This window comes from Stegastes partitus, unplaced genomic scaffold (assembly GCF_000690725.1).
Source record: "Stegastes partitus isolate 25-593 unplaced genomic scaffold, Stegastes_partitus-1.0.2 Scaffold60, whole genome shotgun sequence".
NCBI lineage: Eukaryota > Metazoa > Chordata > Actinopteri > Pomacentridae > Stegastes > Stegastes partitus.
In genome coordinates this window covers 936,988-956,968 of record NW_007577791.1, presented here as the reverse complement: position 1 = coordinate 956,968, position 19,981 = coordinate 936,988, and the positions used below count along the sequence as shown (strand labels likewise).

The 19,981-nt window shown below is 41.0% G+C and overlaps 1 protein-coding gene across 1 annotated transcript in view; it reads right to left on the bottom strand.

Annotated features, from left to right (window-relative positions):
- The window catches only part of furinb (furin (paired basic amino acid cleaving enzyme) b), an 83,136-nt gene that overhangs the window by 37,924 nt on the left and 25,231 nt on the right, over window positions 1-19,981 (bottom strand). Inside the window, exon 3 of the mRNA XM_008275866.1 lies at window positions 8,230-8,328. Within this exon, the coding sequence (XP_008274088.1) occupies window positions 8,230-8,328 (99 nt within the window). The remainder of the gene's footprint in view (window positions 1-8,229; window positions 8,329-19,981) is intronic.

Genomic DNA, 19,981 nt, shown 5'->3' with positions numbered 1-19,981 from the left:
AAAGTTAGAATCCTCAGCTTTTAGCTCCTTAAATTTGAATGTTTTCTGGTTTCTTCTTTTTATTCAGTGAACTAATTATCTTTGGGTTGTGGACAAAACAAGACATTGGAGAATTTCACCTTGGGCTTTCTGAAACACTAACATTTTAAAGACCAAACAACTAATTAATCAAGAAAAGAAATGATAGTTTACATGACTTTAAGAACCATTGTTAGTTGCAGCCCCAGTAGGTCTTGCGTAATCCTACTGAGAGAAACACAAACAAGCAAATGAAAGCGATGAAAACACTGACTTCTTGGCTGAGGGAATCATACTCAAAAACAAACTTGGATTTAAATGATACTGTCGCACAGGGAATTTGCATACAGTACCTGGAGTCTGCATATAGCAGGAACACTTATCTTCTACAGCCGTCGAGGCAAACACTGTTGTACAATATTACTGTCAATGATAAATGCATCCTTTGCTGAATTTTTGTCAAAGGTGACAAAGCTTACACTGGTTCTATTTCTGTTTGAAGAACCTTCAAGTGAAGCGTGTCTAAACTTGTGAATTTCCTCACAAAGCCCAGCAGCTGTCAAAGTACAACTTGTTATTTAAGTATTTTAGTTGATTTCAGTAGTTTTTTATCTTTTACCAATTTCCTTGCCGCTGTCAGTGCCGTTTCCAGCAGTGAGGCTTGCTCGCTTGATTTCATGATTACACGCCTCTATAGAGCGCACCGTCTGAATGAGAATGTGTTTAATACAGCTGCCGAGGATGGTGTAGCTCCAAAACTCAGTCGAAAACTTTGCCTTGGAGAATGAGGCCATTAACCTTATTCAAATGACCCTGGACTAATTAACATTTATCTCATTCCATTACATTTATAACTGCACATGACTGACCTCACTGCACTGCTGCCCACTGCCCGCCACATCAGTAGGAGAGCAAAAATTACAACCAATATATGAACCAATTGATAATCTAGTTACACTCATCTACTGAAGAAATACAGCACCTCATTTTCACGGTTAATTAGACTTAATGATTAATAATTCGATCGTTCAACTTTCATATGTATGATTAAATATATAATAAGAAGAATATAAATAAAATTGCTCATATAACATCATCTTGAGAAAACCGTGGAGTATTTTGTGCAACATTTCAGCGAGATCGCCCACTCCTCTTGACAAGAAAAAACAAAACAAGATATAATCCATTTTCTTTAGAAGACCTGGTGATCTGCAGTAATTAGAACACAGAGAAACAAGCAGTACCCTGAGGTCTGGGACGAGGACAAAGACTAGACAAATACAATAGCACAAAGAAGCAATCACGAAGCAAGAGGGAGGTCTCCACATGGACAAGGACTGTAATCTGCTTGAGCAATAAACTATTTGTTCCATCTCTCGCACAGTGTCCTGAGGGCTTTCCTGTCTGATGACTAAGGAGAAGTCATGCTGGTGTTGTTTGAAATAAAGACAGACGGGTAAAAAGTTAGCCAGTACTTTGATAAATAAATCTGCATTGCCACAGTTTTCAAAGAAAGAAGGTATGATCAGGGCTAAGTTTAGTGATATTCTTTATTGTTCTTCTTATCAACACATTTAGTGAAAAGGACAAAACCAACAATCAAACAAGTAAGGCTGGACGTTACGGTCAAAAACACGATGATCATCATCATATGGATTAATACTGATAATTATCATGATAATGTACACTTAATATATACGCTATACTTCTGTGATTAACACTGTATGCAAACACAACTTTTCAATCATGGGTAAAGGTATGTTTAGCTTGTTACAGTTAGAAAAAATTATTATTTTTGAGTTCCTGACTTGATGCTTTCTGCAACGACCTAGAACATTGTGCAACAGATTATAATGATCTGTGAAACATACTGGCTATTACACAACGGTACTGAAAAATGGATTTATTTTTATACGCCACACAATAACACTAAATAAAAAAAATATATACATTTGAAAAAAGTGTCTTGGAAAAAACAGACAAACTGTTCTAGGTCTATCACAGCCTCAGTAATGTCTGAAAAGGCTGTAAACAAAAACCTGCAACTGTATTGTTTATATCTATGGAACATGAAGTGGTGAACAATTATATGCTGAGTCACAGCAGCATGTTGGTGGAAAACCACCTGTGGTGCTGCAAGATTGGTAGGTTGGAGGGAAACAGCATGCAACATAATGATTGCGACCTCATTATAAGCCCTCCTGGTAAATATTACGTAAAGTGTATGCCTGGTTTATTTGTATATGATAGACTGCATCATCCTGTTCCATACATTGCAGCATCACCGTTGCAACTTTTTGGTGAGACGGCCGTAGCGTTCTGTTATTAACAAGACAGATGATAAGATTATTCAGGCTATGATGGCTGGATAACCGTAGCCACATCGTAAGACTAGCTTTCATATTACATATTACTTCAGTAAGTAACACAATAAAAGAAGAGTAGATTATATATTTCATTCAAGCACATTTGCTTCCTTTACATTGCCAGTAAACACAGACAAAATTGAATTGATATTTGCCCGTTTATTACAGCACTTAAAAATAGATATTTGATGTCAAACGTGTACTGATGTGACAGTCTGATTGCCAACCAGAAGGTGTCCTACAAGCATCAGGAGACACCTGCCACTGTAAGACGCCGTCTGTCGGTGGAATACAAGTGACATATGCCACTAGACCAAGAGTGCCACTTTTTGATCTCCATCTCTCTTTTTTTTTTGCTTCGTATATGCTTGTTTTTTTCGGATGGCGGATAAAGTAAGTTTCTTTTTTCTGCAGGCACAGGTTGCCGGCATATTTCCCATTATACTGGGTTGAATTACAGAGGCTGTTTGACCTCTCTTTATTACAACGACCTCTTCTTATCTCTGACTCTCCACACATCCAGCCCTGTGTGTTTTCTCATTTGTTTTGGCCCGACACTTGTACGATGTGTAACCATGTTGCAGCAGGCTAATAGGGTGATTGTCCAGATGAGGGTTGACCCAAACAGAAAGGACACGTTTATTGTAAATGTACATAAATTTGCACCTCAAAACCCGTCATATGAAAACAAATCTCCCAAACCACTCTCACCATTTATCATACCTAGAAACTGTAAAAACAGGAGAAAAAGTCAAATATTCAACTTTCTTAAACCAGTCATATGTGATGTGCCGTTCTGTCAGAGACTTAACTAAATCTAAGCTAAAAATAGTGATACTTCACCAGAATCACTCGATTCCACATCTCGGTTTAAATGTCAAGTTTTCTTCGTGGTTGTACTGTTTCCATAGAGTTGCACAACCTTATACTGCAGTGAAAAATTAGCCCCACAGAGAGTAAAAATGTGATGGGAGGAGAAAACATCCAGAAATACTCGGGGTTCAGAGGGTTAATTGAGGGGATTTCTTTCTGGTAATTATCAAGGGTGCTTTACCGCCCAGCCCTACTAACAAGGGCTGTATGTATATCCACCGCCTTATACGATATATTGATTCCCCTGTGTCATCCAGCTCTATTGTTGCCCCAGCACTTTTAGTCTCACTGTCTATAGGCCAGACATTAGGGTGAACATATCCTAACCTTAAAACCAGTGATTCCTACAAAAGAAGTCAGGACGTCCCCGAAGGGTTGCGAGTGAATACTGAGGGAAATTTATGAGATGATGAACAGAAACAGGATATTCTTGTACTCTTTGATTTTTTTCTTCTTCTTGTGAATTCCTGGACAATTCTCTTTTTTTTTCAAATAAGGAAAGTATCACTTTCTCTGCCACGGTCGCCAACAAATGCATTATTTCCTCCTGTGACTCATATTTAAACATTTATGCCAGTAGGAACCAGTGAACCAGTGGGCTTGGGACTGAGTGCCACGGACAAGCTTGGCAAGTCAGAAAGTATTGAGACACAAACTAAAGCATTATTGGTTTTGGTCTCTCCGTGGGATTTGTTGAAAATAACAAATTTGGGATATTGCCAGTCTTATGCAGGATGGCCTCATGCAGCACCTAGCAGCGAGAGACAAACTTCAAGAGAAAGGAAGGGGGAGGGAGAGAGAGTAGTGAAAAGTCCCCCTAAAACATGGTATGCAGTGAGCTGCCTTACACTGCGGTTTATACAAAACCAACAGCAGCTACCCCAAAATAAATCGATTCTTTCCCCTCATAGGGACGATCGGAGGTGTAGAGAGGAGATGACAAACAACCCTAGCAAGCATAATGGTAAAAGCTTATGCAGCTGCCAATGTCATCTTGCTACTGTGTGATTATTCAAAGGGGATGGAGATAAGTGGCATGCTAGCACCATGGAGCGGAGGGAAAAAAAAGACAATGGAGGTAATGTGAGATATAGCAGCCGGATTACAGAGAGGAAACACGGTAACGAGCTCAAAGCTTGGCGTCGACTAATCTAAATCCAACTATTATGCTTTTTGCGGCCTTTTAAATCTGTTTTCTTTGAACCAGGTGAATCATAACCTTTTCTTTCTTTCTTTTCCAGGGATCAGAAGGCCTCACAGACCCATATGAATATACAAATGCACTTAAATAAACACACATAAACACAATCCCACTCACTTATGCTGAGGTGTTTTTTGGCAGTGGACATGCTTTGCCTGAGGTTTGCTCTGTTTGCAGTTGTGTGGGTGGGTAGGTAACCTCGGGACAAACTGTTGTGCTTTAGCCAGAAACCCGATGCCCTGAATAGCTTGGGGTTCAAGTGTTGTGTTAACTTGAACTAGTGACTTTCCGACTGTGATGAACCTGTTAGATGGAATGTCTTTGTCAGTAATGTCTTCATATTAAATAAGGTTTTACATCCATGGCTCTGCTGCTAGGGCTCCGGTTTGAACTTAAGATGCCTCTCTCTCATTTGGTATTTCCAAATGGCATACACACAACACGCAGTAAACCCCAGTGTCCGTCTTGCGGATTAATTTTCGTCTTGTGGCCGGCCACTTATTAGGAGCGCATCAACTTTTCACTGACAGTTTCTCATTGTGATGTAATTTTGCTTGCTTGTTCTGCGTTTTGTCCCTCACTTGCCTAAAACCCAGCATTGCACATCATTAAATCCTCCTCAGAAAACAATGACAAAACCCTTGTCTCTGCCACTGCTCGAACAAAAACTAATTTATAGTAGAATTCTTGACGTCGCAAAACAAATTTTGAAGCCATTTGAGAGCCCTGGTGCTCCCCAAGCGCCCAGGCGGACACCTCTGAACCCATATGCTCTCTGAGACTTGTTAACGTCCATTTAGCCTGACCCCTGACACTACCGGCCTCAGTGAATGTCACCATATCTCACTAATGATGTCCTGGGGCCTTGGCGCTTGTCAGACTACATCAGTCCTTTATTCAGCCATTTTGACTTGGGCTCTGGAAAAGCAACAGAGTAGTCCTTGGGCACTACTTGGCAGATCTAACTTTAGTACAGATGGCCCGAATCTGTTCTCACTTCTTAACTGGCCCATTTATAGCACTAGTCAGGTATCTCTTAAGATGCTTTTAAAGCAGCAATTACCAGTGCTGCCTCCCTTGTTTCCAGTGTATCACAGCGTGTTGCTAAGTCCAGTGGCTTACGCTGAAAATAGACGGTGGCTGAAGCAGATGGGTGCCCACGATTATGCTGCTGCTCCCTGGCTCGATAGGTGTTTGACTTTTCTTGCTTGCCAATCAGTTTGGCTCCGTTGCCAATTGGGAAAATGTTTTAGCACAAAGGAGTGGATTGACTTCTTCTTCTTTTAAACACAATGTCAACATCGTGGCAGATTTAAGGGCTCAGATCGAAGGATGCACGATTCAGGTTTTTTTTGCTGATGTCAGACATACTGACTCATTTTGGCCGACCGTCGATGCCAATATCGATATATGCGCATATTATTATTTTTTATTTAATTAAGCATAGAATTAACATCTTCTTATGCTTACTTGACAGAGGCAGATATAATATACAATGCTTTTCACTGGGAAAAATTAATAAACTACTTTAACGTGTAAAATACGCCAAATTTATTTGTATGTAACATTCTGAAAAAGAAAACTGTACCTATCAGTGTTCATTCGATGCTATTTTATTCCATTTTAAGGCTTTTTGGCCCAAACCTATGGTGGCCGACGGGGGCAAACGACGTGCATGTACACAAACAAGCTGCATATACATGAATGTGTTGCATAAACAGAAACAAAATGCTGCATATCCACTCACACAACGGAAGTGCCCCAGGCCTCTAGGGGCAGTAGTGACCTTTCCACCTGAGAGGCGGACAACGGTGAGCGAGACAAGTCACGTGAGTGGAGGGAAAAACTAGCCCAGTCTCAGGGCAATTCATGAAATTGTCACAAAACTTGTCTGCCTCTCAGGTGAAAAGCTCACTACTGCCCCTAGAGGCCTGGGGCACTTCCATTGTGGGGCACTTCGGTTGTGTGACTGGATATGCAGCGTTTTGTTTTTGCAGCACGTTTCTGTTTATGCAATGCATTCATGTGTATGCAGCTCGTTTGTGTATATGCACGTCGTTTTCCCTCAGCGGCCACCATACATACCAATGATGATGCCGATATGATCACGCTTCCCAAGTCACATCATTGAAATCATAAAGAAACATGTTTTCATTTTTACCCATAGTGGAATGTATCTTGCCATACAAACACCCATGGAGATGGAAAGCAAAGTTTGTAGCACTCAAAGCATGAAATCATTAAAAAAATAAAAAAACAGCTTGCAACTATTTCCTAGAATGTTTTGTAGATGATGAGGAAGAAAACTATTCACAGTGAGGTTGGCGGAGTGCCTCTATTTATGGTTACCAAGACCTCCATGACATTTTGCCCACTCAGGTCCGAGTATCATTTCCTCCCCCAGCAGCTGAACAAAAACTGGAAAACCCATGAACACAGCCTGAAAAAGGCTTGGCATTCTTATACTTAAAAATCTAGCATATTAACCTTCATATTCATCATAGTTCTTGCCTCCACACACAAACTGCTGTGGCACGTGCAGTACATTAAAAAAACTGTGCGCGCTTCGTTTCCTTCGAAATCTCGTTTGTGCATTGCTGGTTAAATAATACAACCCACGTAATGAGAGCTTCTGACAGAGAGTAAAATTGCATTCTTCACATAGGCTTGAGGTATTAGCAAATCTTTTCCTGCTTTCATAAGGCAGAGATGTAATAATCTATAAATTTCACGTTTAATTACCATTTTTATGCAGAAGGAAATGTTTTTTTTAAACATTATATCTACTGTTTACTCAAGCCTTATTTTCTCTGTGGCTGATGTGCTTTGATCTGGAGGATGGAGATGCATATTTAGCTGTAATAAAGATTAAATGTAATGTTTATATTATGAATTAGTGTATAGGTAAATAAAGCATACAGAATTGTTCCAAGCCAGGGCATTAACTTTATGGTACAAAGAAATGCAAGACTCTTTCTAAACACAGATAAAGGTTCTGCTCTTGTAGCCTCTGCAAAAATCACTGCCTACAAGAAACAAACTTTCCTGAATTTGAGAAGTTTAATTCTCTTTGGATTAAGAAACAAAATCAATACTGGCTGTTTTGATTGCCAGATACCACAAGACCTTTCTCTTGCGCAGGAAGAGTACAAATACTGTATAGATGTAGGTCTGGCTATGTGAGACTGCTTATCTCCTAATCCCTGGTAAGAAAAAAAAAAAAACAACTTCCTTTCTTCATATTGGCACTTCTGTGCTAACTGAACTACATCTGGTCCACACAGAAACTGAGATTTCTCAGAATTATAGTATGCCAATTATAAACTGGTAGTTGGTCTGTGTGCAAATTCAGAACCAGATGTTCAAATGAAGATAGCAGTTAGGTTTTCAAATGTGCTCCTGTTTTTGGATGTTAGACTGATTAATGCCAGTTTTCCTCTCTAGTTAACATAAGTGCAAACAATGATTTCAAAAGACTGGAGGAAAAAAAAGCAAGGCCAATCATAGAGACACTCCCAGCTGTTGTGTTGGTTGGGAGCATCTATTTTGCATATTTACAGCTGTGGTACCTTGGATTGGGTCACGGGGACAGATGGAAGGACGAGTGTGGACTGCAAAGAATACAGAGTTTGACAATCTGTCATTGACGCTGGCATCGTTTTTCTCTTGTGATAAACACCGTCTCTGTGTGTAATCCAATCTGTCTTTTGGCCTTTTGTTGCCAACATGGAGTGCTACAATGAGCTGTGCGAGAGCTGACAACAGTCCTACCTGTGCTTCTTTTTCCAGTCTGATGTGCATCCCCTCATGGCCAGACAAAGCCCTCTTCTCCACGGCATGATGCCTGAAGTGATAATAATCTCCAAAAACCTGCACGGACACAAAGAGAGAGGCAATGAGTTCACCTGCAGCAACAGGATGGCCAGATAACACTCTGTGCTCACCAAGGCATTCATGTGCACACAAGCAAATGTGCAGATTGTGTTCATCTCGAAAGCAGGCGAAAACAGACATGTTCATCGGGACATCAGACATTTCCTGGCCGCGTTCGAAACAAAAGGAGCATTTGTTACTCTGCTGGTTTGTACGAATGTGTGCGTCTTTTCAAATGATCACATATAAAACGACTTTATTAACATCCACCTCATATACCGTGAATCTTAGCTGCAGAAGTGCTGTAAAAGCCACCTTAGATTTGTGGTCTCGTGTCTGAGAACTGTCTGTTATTATTATGTAAATGAGGTGCTAAAATTTCAACAGGCAGCGCGGTGTTAGATACCTGTTCGGTACGGATATCAACAGATCCTCGGATCATGTCTAGGCTGTTTAGGAGGGATGATAAAAGAGCTTGTCAGTGCCACACAGCAGCAAAAACCAGAGTAACAGAAGCTAACCTGGAAGTGAAAGAAGTTCAGCTCTCTAACAGATTGGAAAAAATGTCAGACACACGCAGAAGTGTACCAGTCTAAAGACATTCATTATACGACTGCAGATGGACACCATCATAAATGATTAGACATGTCCATTAGAGCTATTCGGAAGCATTCCTCGTACTGCTGTCATTGTTCCCTTACACGTCCTACACATAAAACAGCTTTTAAAGACGAGTGATTGGGTGACAGCTGTCACCAAACTGCCCTAAAACCTCAGGGGATGCTTTCTTTTTATCAGCCTTGCTCTTAAGCGACACAAGCAGCAGCCTGAGCCTCGCCTAGTCACATCCAGGACAGCTGACCCGAGAGCAAGATAGAGACTAATTAATAAGGACATCCAGGGATAAGTGTGCAATAAAAGATAAAAATAACCAAACAAAAGATGGAGGAACATGAAGAACAACGCAGCCACTCTTTGCATGGGTATTCACAAGGGAGCAACCTCCATTTGAAGAGGAAGAATTGCAATCTGTACAGTAGCGCCACTGGGGACTGGCTCACCTTCACAAGCCCAGTGGAGCAGAGGAAGAGTGGAGGGGGGGGGGAGAGGAGGAGGTGGGAATGATGGAGGGAGGCGAGGGTGGGAGGGAGAGGCAGGGTTTGACAGGCCGACCATGCAGGATGGATGTGTGTGAGGAGGGAGAAGAGCAGACGCAGCAGGATGGAAGGCTCTCCTGGGGCTGCAGGCTGATTCTGCAGGCAGGCTGTCTGCGAGCAGACCAGACCGGAGGCTGAGGCTTAGAGGCCGAGTCTGGCATCACTGATATAAAAGCTGCCATCCTAGCGACAGCCAATTTGACTTCATTTGTCAAATAATTGTAATTAAGACTTGATTTTATTTCGCTTCTTGTGATTTTTTTTTTTTTTTTCCCCACAAAACCCAGTCTTAATTTACTCAGTTATGCAAAAATGATCTTTTTTCTCCCTCGGAGTTCACACCGCGTTCAATTATGGGTAGAAAAGATGAATAAGGCTGATTTGTGAGGAGACAGCTTTGCAAAAGGACAATCCTGACATGATTAAAAAATGTGGCGCAGGAAAGAAAAAAAAAAAGTCAATATGAAAGATTCTTCACTGATTTAAACTGTGTGAAATAGCGGATGTCTGAGTCACGCGAAACCTGATAATAATCATTAAACTCCCAGATAGCAAGCGGGAATAAACATGCCAAATAAACAGTACAGAAAAGTTCAAGTAATATCGTTAACACTACACGCAAAGACGATTTTACAGACTGTTGAGCCAGGTCCTCGGCTGATGCTGACTTTATGACATCGTCATTAAATTAGACAATCAGCAAATGACCTTACAGACGCCGGGTCTCAAAAATACCATCAATGCAAAAAAAGGAAAAAAGCCGCTGAATGATACGCGACTGAGGTGTGATGAAAGATGTGACCCAAGAAATTAATGAGACCCACTTTCACATTGATTGCAGCAGGGCAGAAAGCTAATTTTGTGCTGCACTGGGGTGGCTTTTCTGTGGAACAAACCTATTTCCTAGAGTGCTGATGTCCTCATTTAGACCAAAAAATCTACGGGTCTTGGGAAATTGAGACGGAAATGTTGGTGTAGCGGCCCATGTGTGCGGCTGAGTCATACTTCTCCAAAGCCTTAACTAGACTGAATCATATGGGGTGTATATGTGTGTGTGTGAGTGTGTGTGTCAGCGATAATAATTGAGAGCACTGTAGGTCATTAGTCACCCTGCCACTATGCTCTGAGTCTGCATTAGAGGCTCGCTGCCCTTTACACCCCTCGCTGGGCAGTGCCAGAAGTTGCTATCTCATGTGTTTCTTACTTTAGCTGGTTTTGCTCCCATTTTCTTCCTCAATACCTTGATGTCGTCTCGAACTAAATGTTTAAGAAAGAGGTGTGCATCGGAGGTAAAACGACCTATGGAACAATGGCGGCAACTAACAACTATTTATTCACATACTGATCGATTAAACAATAATTTTCCTATGTTTTTCAGTCAGTATCGTAAAATTGTGAGAGAAAAAAAAATCCCAGAGCACAAGGTGATATTTACAGATTGCCTACTTTGTCTGATCGATATGAAACAAAGAAGAAAATCCTTACGTTTAAGAAGGTGGAACCAGCAAATCATTGACATTTTGATTTTAAAATGATTTAAATGAGCTGCTTCCAATTAGTGACCACTCAATGTTTATTTTACATAATAGTCTATGCGTAGTTCTTGGTCTTCACACAGAAGACTATTTTGAAAGGCTCTGTGGGAGAATGGAGAGAAAATGTGCCAAATGTATGTTCTGAAGACATGCCCACAGGTTTCTCTCTAGTCAAATCTAAATCTGCACATCACACCGGAAGACCTGGAGATATTTTACCAGAGGCCTGTATGCAGACAAACTGGGCCAAGTATGAAGTACAAAAATAAAGACAGCACTGTTGACATCAGCAAGAAAGTCTTCTAAATGAGTTTAATAAGATAGTATATGTGACTGTACTAAGTAAAAGGCAACAAAAGCTGATAGAATTTTAATATAATCTTGTGAATTATGCGAACAAGATGGATTTATATTCAGGAAGTTCTCTTATAAATGATTTAGACATCATATTTTAATAAAATACATATTATTAACTTTCCATTTGATGAAAAAGTACATTTCGGTAAAGTGTATCCTCTAACATTGTGGAGCCGGGCATTGTGAGAAGAAGACTTATCGCAGTAAAAATATCCTCATAAATGTCAGTGATAGTAATGTAATTCCAGTAGATATACCAAATGGAACATAATAACTCACCATTTTTACTTTCTCTGAGATCTGAGCTCCAGAGCAATCGACAAGTGAAGCCTACATTTCTATATTCATGTTATTCATCTTACACTGTGAAATCCACTGTGACCAGAATTACCAACTTTTCCATTCCTGTTTCTTCAACATGAAAAACCCAGACAGAAGCAGCCTAATGGACATTATTTGTTCAAATATGTTTTAGTTAAATCAGTTCCAATGACAGAAGACATGTACATGCTTTGTTTCCCCTTTTCTTTTCCCTTGTTTTCCTTTAAAGCATGTATATTTATATTTTTATGACAGCATAGGCAGTAAAACGCACTGCCTGCTCAGCTTCAAACCGCAGGGAGACACGGTAAGTAGCTGTTGAATATAGTGGAGCGTTTAACAATTAAAGAGCCAGATATTTCCCTCTGGAGTTGGCGAAGACAAAAAAAAACAGAGCTAGAAGATAGCGAATATTGGAATTAGATCCACAAGATGGACAGAAACATGATTCTAAATGTCTTGGAATGTAATATAATGCAGCTAAAATGTAATATTCCTGTAATACAAACATTGCACATGTCTTTTTTTTTTTTTTAAATAACTTTGTAGCTCAAGAATGGCATGGATAGGTATGCTGCTTGGACGAGAATGGATTCTTAGTGATGATAACCTTGAAAGCTTGAAGATCTGTTTTGATGAAAGTCAAGCCTTTTTAACCCTGTCAACATCCCATACAGTGTACTTCTATATGCTCAAAGACAAATTCCGAGCAAAATATGCAATCAATGCCATAGCTGAGCATTTCATTTTGCAGTCCACTGACGGCTGCCTAAGATGCGTGGATTCAGAGTTTCAAGGTTTATGTGTAACAGACCTAAGAAACCAATGCTATCAATGTATGGGGCTTTGTATGGTTGAGTTACTTCAATATTAGAACCTGCCATTGAGTAGCAGTCTTTGAGTGTTGATGTGGGGTAGCTGGTGTGCTCGGCTGCAGCAGAGGAAGGTGGAGACAGAGGTGGATTTGTGACAAGGGGCGAATAAAAGTCCCAAAAAGTCTGCACAAAAGACCAAATGCGACTGTCGCTTCCACAATGGGACAGCCCTCTCTCGTGGTGGACTTTGCAGGAGTCCATCTGTGAGTGTGCAGGCTCATGAGCGCCAAGACAGATCCCTCTGTGTTATTATGCTAATTAGCATTTAGCATGGAAAAATATTCCTCTATGTCTCCTCATGCTTGGTACCTCCTGTACAGCCACAAGAAGAACTCGAATTATGTGACTGTTTTCGACGCGACATTATTTATGAACTGAGATTTGTCTAAATTGGGTTCATCTGATGTGAATGTCAAGTATTTCAAGCATGTAATTTGAACAACTTTGAACTTGCAAGAGTGTGCTCTTGTGTGATACAGACAGATGTGGGAGTCTACACGTTGGCTGAATTTGACTGCAACTGACATTAAGATCGCTTATCAAAAGCTTTCAGTCAGTCTGAGAGCGATGTGAGGCATCAAAGAGGCATCAAGCAGTTGCACTTGTTTTTTTCTGGATTCCTTCAGCCCACTCACCACATCAGTGTTTTTACTTTGGGTTTTTATTCCTCTAATAATCCTTTACCTGCCATACTCTCTGTACCCACCACTCACTGTTGGGCAATGACAGTTAAAAGACACTGTTTACCGCAGGATGTTCTGTATCAGGGGTCATACTTATAGTATTTTTCTACAATTCACCGGGGAATTCAAGCAGCAATCTGCTGACGCTATCATACACAGTGGTTGTTAAGACTTCAAGGTGACTGAAAGCAATGTCACGGTGTGTCTCTTACATCCCCTATTCTGCTGTGTCCTGTTCCGGCCCATGCCATGGTGGCTGCCTTGGTCTCCAGCCATCTCCAGCCACAGTTGTTAAGTCAATATTGGCCGGAGGGGATTGGCTTCAGATCAGTGGTGCTGAAAAGAGGAATGTAGCAAGCTTTCACTGGGCTGTAACCTCATGTTACTTCACATTGCAGTGTATGTGCATACAACTGTTTAGGCAACTCTCCAATGTTACAAACTGATTTGAAACGAGGGAAAGTTTTCTTTTTGCTCTCATCAAGCTAGTGGGGATGAAATTATGCACTGCACTTGTTGAGAAATGTGCGTGAAATTTGTTTCGTGCCAGACAGTCTGTGGTTGTCTCATGTGATAGGCGACGGAAAAGGTACACAATGAAATCTAATTTTTCTTATCACCAAACTGTAATTCCGCAGGGAGGCTCATAAGAATTCCAATATTCAGAGAGCTGGTGATGTAGAAACTGCAGAGAATGAGGGTAGCTGTGTGGATTCCAGTCGTCTAATACAATACAGAGTGTGTGTTTGTATGCCCTCAGCATGGGGACTGAAAACAAATATTCAGTTTCCAGCTTGGGAGCTTAAAGATCCACTATGCTGATATTGACTGTGACAGAGTACCACATTAAGTGTATTCCCCGAAGCTCGGGAAAAAGTGCATAGAGGCAAATCAACCTTATTGGAATTGGCGTCAATCAAACCCATCTTTCAAAGAAAAACACTGGCATCAATGGCTGGACACAGCAGCTATAACAGTATTTCACTCTAAACACTGAGCACCTTAATTCACAGTCTGTAATACTTTATACAGTATAAATCCACTAACCTTGATGAAAATTGCTTCAGTAGGCACATAAATGTGTGACACACCATGCTCTTCTGCTCCCCCTGTACCGCAGGAAGCTACTCGGAGGCAGCCTCTGTTGCACATCTGAGATAGAAATGTCAGTGGCACAGCAGAGCTCATTGATTGCCACACAGCCCACCAGTCCTTGCTCCTCTTTCGCTTTCCCATTTATGCATGCTGCCTTTCCTTTTATTTATGTTGCTTATGCACACAAAATACACAAGAAAGCAAAACCCTACAGAAATGGGTGCTTCTCTTTTTTTTATTTTTGCTTATACACACAGCAAATGTGTTGTTGCCGTGTTGGTGTGATGCTAGCTTGTGGGCAATTAAAACAGTCATGTTGTTGGTGTCCACTGAGCCACCGGGCTGCCATCTTTTGGAGTAATTACAGCTGAAACTCTGGGGTTCCGCTTAGTGGGAGTAGCTCATTATTTTACTCTGAAATAGAAGCTAATTGAGTGTTTTCAAATGAAGGGTAATTATTTGTTTGCATCTTAGCTCTAATTCTCCATGCTGCCCGCCTTGATTCTATTCACCAGCTCAGGGGACTTACTGTCTTGGGAAAAGCTTAGCCACAAAAAAACAGCTTTGGCTAATTATGTGGCTAAAAAGCAAATATTTAACAAAATGCCTACTAGGACCATCCCTCCAGCAGTCGTGAGGTAGCGAGACAGAGGCAGCATGGAAGGTGTGAAAACCAATGTGGGCTACTGAATACATGTTCTTCAATGAAGACAAAGAATAGCTATACGAGTAGCTGTGGGAAAAGCATAAAGACCCTGAAGGTAAAGAGATGCTAAATCATGGTGTGTCCAGCTAGACCTATTCCTATTCTGGGGGAGTAAGACAGTGGAATATGAAAGAAAGGAGAGAAATGAAAGCGAGGCAGGAGAAAGAAAAATATCACAAGAGAACAGATGAATGGAGAAGGTGGAGAACTAAGTGGGAAATGGCCACAAAAGCTGTGCGTCACTAAGAGAGCAGAAATACAAAGTCCCTGCTGATGCCTGACCTTTGGATAAGATTACCATAAAACTACATTTATACAGTTCTGGTTCTATAAATGACTACTGCCTTACAATCCAAATCATTGATAGTATCAGCGCCCCTGTGATTCTCTGCCTGAACAAACGCGGTAAATCACCTCTCATGTCTTGATGCAAAGGGGTTGGAGTTAGATTAGACGAGAAAATTAAATGGCCAGACTTTATGAATCTTGTGCATTTACTGCAGGCATAAAAAAAAAAAATGTCGAAAAAGTAGCATGCCTGATGTAGCTTATCTCTATGGTGCGATTTTTCAGAGAACAGATAAGGGACAGAAGAGGGAGATGGGGCTTATCAAAAACCAAACACACACACGAGTGCAGAGCTACATCATCACTCAGCCAAACCTTGCTAAGAGAGGCATTGATACATCCAGCTAGCATCTTGAACTCACAAACACGCTGTGGTTCAAAGTAATTCACATGAGTGCAAGCAAGGGCACTCACTCACACACACACACCAAAGATTCTGAGCTATGGCCTTAAGAACTGAGAGTGATAAAAAATAGAGGGAGAGAAAGTGTGTGTATGTCTGAGAGAGAGAGAGAGAGAGAGAGAGATATTAAATATTTCAGATCACTACTTGCCTTTTTAATTTGAGATTTATCCCACTGGGCTGATTCCTAAGTCTCAAATCCCTCTGGTTGGAGAAAATGTGCTAACCAAATTAGTACACACCCAACTGTAACTACGCTTTACCAGAGCATTGAATATTCATGCAGTCAAGGGAGAGCCGTATCCGGTGGTTTCTTCTTGTATTGGCAACATCAGTAATCACAGAGTTAACCTGCTCTGATTTTACAGGGCAATGGTCTGGCAAGCCCAGGGGTGAAGGAAGCTAGGCATCACTTCATGAAATGCTGCCGTTACCATTCATTGAGCAAGAAATAGAGATAGAGAGCAAAAGCGAGTGACAGACAACAGGGAAGGAGAAAAAGAAAGAGAGAGGATGAGAGGTAGACTAACACAGATGCATCGGTAAACAGAATCTTTGCTAAAACTGGGGCCACGGGGGGGCCTCCTCCTCTTGCCATAGGGAAAAACAGGAGAAGATGTTATGATACATGAAAACAACTTCAGCGGAAAGCAAAGGATTGAGATCAAACTGGGTTAATTTTCGAGCCGTTGGGAGAGGGGTAGAGTAAATACACGTTCTGAAAAGATGAGCGGGATCAGTGCTCCTCGGATCTGAAGAAGCTATGGGAACAAATGTGCCATCGCCGTGAGTGCATCCGACAAAGAACTCAGGCGATGAAGTGCGGCATTATGTAAATGAGGAGAAACACGAAAAATGCTGGAGTGAGTTTAAAAAAAATAAATAAAAACACCTCAATGCACCTAGAAATCTGTTGAAGTGCTCAGTTTGTAACGGTGTTTAGCAGTCAAACATGTTGGACTGCACAAGTACAACCTGAATGCTGCTGGCCTTTAGTGCATGCCTGAAGGCAGCATGTCGTCATGATTGCCATGCCATGAAAAATTAAAAGCAATTCTGGTTTGAGGTGAGTGGCACACACCAGCCTAACTCTGTCATGCAAAAAAAAAAACAATACTTCTCGCTATTCCTCCACTTATTTATGCTAATAGCGCTCTGATGCTTGATGACTTTGTTTCAATCGTTTGTCCGCTGGGTCATGAATGACCACGCTTTCCCAAAGAATGAAAAGATACTTGTTAGTACAAAAACTATAGTCCGTGGAAAATCAATGTGAAGAGCACTCAAAGGGTTGTCCTATTGATTTTTCATAGACACAGATCAGTCAATCTATCAATGGATGCAAGAGGGGAGTCAGAGAGAGGCGCCGTGGGTGTACAGCAACAGAACAGTGATGGACTACAGAAAAGGAAATGTGCAAAATGTCCTCTGCCTGGTATGTGTCCTTCACTTCAAGGGCTCAGCTAAAGAAAATGGAAACTGTCAGCACCTTCAAACGTGCAGCAATAAGATGCAACCCTGCTGCATAAAAAAACAAAACCCCGGAGAGAAAAATCACCTTACATTGTCACTTAAACTTCAGAGAACAATGAAGAAAAGCCCTCGCACAACACACCCTGACACACATAAACCTCTATTCCTCTGTCTTCCCACTCTCCATGTGTGATGAGGTCAATAAAAAAAGACAACTCCAGCCTCCAGCTGTCCCCTCCGGCTTGTTCCTCAGACGGTGGCCTGATATGGAGCACCAGGGTACTGTGAGGCTGCTGGATTATTCATTTGCAGAGTGTAACTCAGCCCACTGCTCTTTTCCACATCACCTATACTAAATTCCCTGGTGCCCGAGCAGCCTCTGTCAGGCTTCGTCACCCTAGTTTTCGGGAACTGAAGTAAATAGGTTCCACTTCCATTGCCATTCAGACCTCGCCACTTTAATCCCTTTACTCTGTCTTTCGCTCACCCCCTAGAAACTCGTCCTCTGGTTCCATCTATTAATACTGGCATATATTGTGCTTGCATTGTATGTCTTTCCTCATATTGGGACCTTGAGTAAAATTACTAGTGTTGTCCTCTCCGCTCTTCATAAACCCGACTGATTCAGACTGTTTGTGAGCACATTACAAATGATCACAGTGTCCACAGCATTTCGAGTCATTGTGGATTCTAGCTTTGTAGCATTTCCTGAGATGTGGTGATGTCTCTCACCTTGCTCGCACCATTAAAGCATTTTGCAGCACACTGCAGTGGGTTGAAAAGTGCACTAGGTTTGGTGTGTCATCGGTAATCCGGCGGCGGACTGCAATTTTGGTGTCAAGATTCTGCTGGCTGCTGCCTATCTGCTCAGGGTCAATAACACACCTCTATTCTTTGGGTTTTTGTCATTTTACTGGATGGAGAGACAAATCACATCATTATTTCAGAAACCACACAATCTATATTTATCTGTGAGCCTCTCGCGCTTTCATTAGTCATTATTTAAACAACAGAAACGTCTAATTGCAAAGAAAATGTACGTTCACATTCCAATTATGACATTAATGCCAGCTAAACATTACTGTTCCAAATAAATGCCATTGCACTCAGGCGCCATGGTAACCGCTGGAATGTAAATATGTCTGGAAATGTGAACATAAAAAGAGAATTACCTCTCATCTCATCTTACCTTCGCAGCCTATTTGGGCTGCAGAATATCACCGCCTGACTTTCCACCTTCCATATGAAAATATTAGTCGGCTCTGACTGTACATCATGTTGGGGGCAGTTATTTTTTTTTTAACATGGAATAAGAGAAGCGATTCGTTTTGCTACATCTGTCTCACTGGTTGGCTGTATACAATAATGGATTTCTAATGTCACCCTGATGAATTTGTGCCCTGTGTTTGACAAACGTAGGTGTGCGCTGTTCTCTTCACCCTCAATCCCACAATTAGCTGCTTTCTGTGTCTTTCTGAGTCAATGCGAATTTACACTTTTTAAATGACCAGTGTGTTGAATTTCAGGACTTCTAACAGTGACTTTGGCTGTCCTTTCAGAGTAAAAACACAAAAGGTTCTCTCTGAAACCAGTGCTTGGTTTGTTACTGTAGAAACATGATGGCAACAATTTATAATTACAGGTTGTTGTTTTTTTCCTGCGCCTGATCCAATCCTTTATTGTCATTTAATATTTATTTACTGCAGATACTGAGTCCCAGTGTGGCACCATTTTCCTACATAATACACACTTCAATTACATTAAAATCCTTAATATCAATTTAACTGCAATTCAACTAGCAACGGGCAGCATGACAGAGATTTCTATGCAATTATTTTCCTAAGAAGTAACATAAAACAAGCCTATATTAACATAGCATTCATGGATATTGCAACTTTTAGAATATTCATGAAATAAATATGGCTTTTATCATTTTTTGCTTGCATACAATAGAAAGAAGTGATTGTTTTCTGGAGCAAAGGATTCTGCCTACTAAATCCAACCCCACATAGTTTTAATACAGAGTGTCCTATTTCAATTATTACGTGATGTCACTGAAGAATTAATCAAATAGTCACACAACATATTATTTCTCTGATTATGCAAGAAGTGTAGAAAGAACAAGTATCTGGATCCTTCAGAGTGGCCTTATAGGCAAAGAACAAGAGTCACATACTTCAAGCCAGCCAGTCCCACTGTTCATTTCCGAGACACAATGTGCAAGGGCCATAGAGGAAGAGCGAGCTGACTGTGAGAGTGGAGGGATCTGTGCGTCTTTGAACCAAGCCTCGTTCAAATTCATGGAACATTATGGCCTCTCCTTGAACCTCAAAGTACAGACACACGAGGACATCAAAACATAGTGTCTTCAGATTTTGAGAATTGGGGTCTCTGCATATTGAAAATAGGGACTTGAGCTTTGCATATCTTCACGACCGCCAGAAATAACCTCTGCACGGGCGCTGGCTTTGTACCCAAATCTGATGGGACAGTGGAGCGTTTGAAAGCTACGGATTATTATAAGTCAGAGCATAATTATATCGGAAACAACAGGCAAAATCACCCATGTAAACACGCATAACCAAGCTGGATTCCGTTAAATCTCAACCTCAATAAACACTCTCTGCACTTCTGCCATGGTATGAAATTACATATTCTTAAATAAAGCGCAAGTAACAACAGTCACCATTATATGTA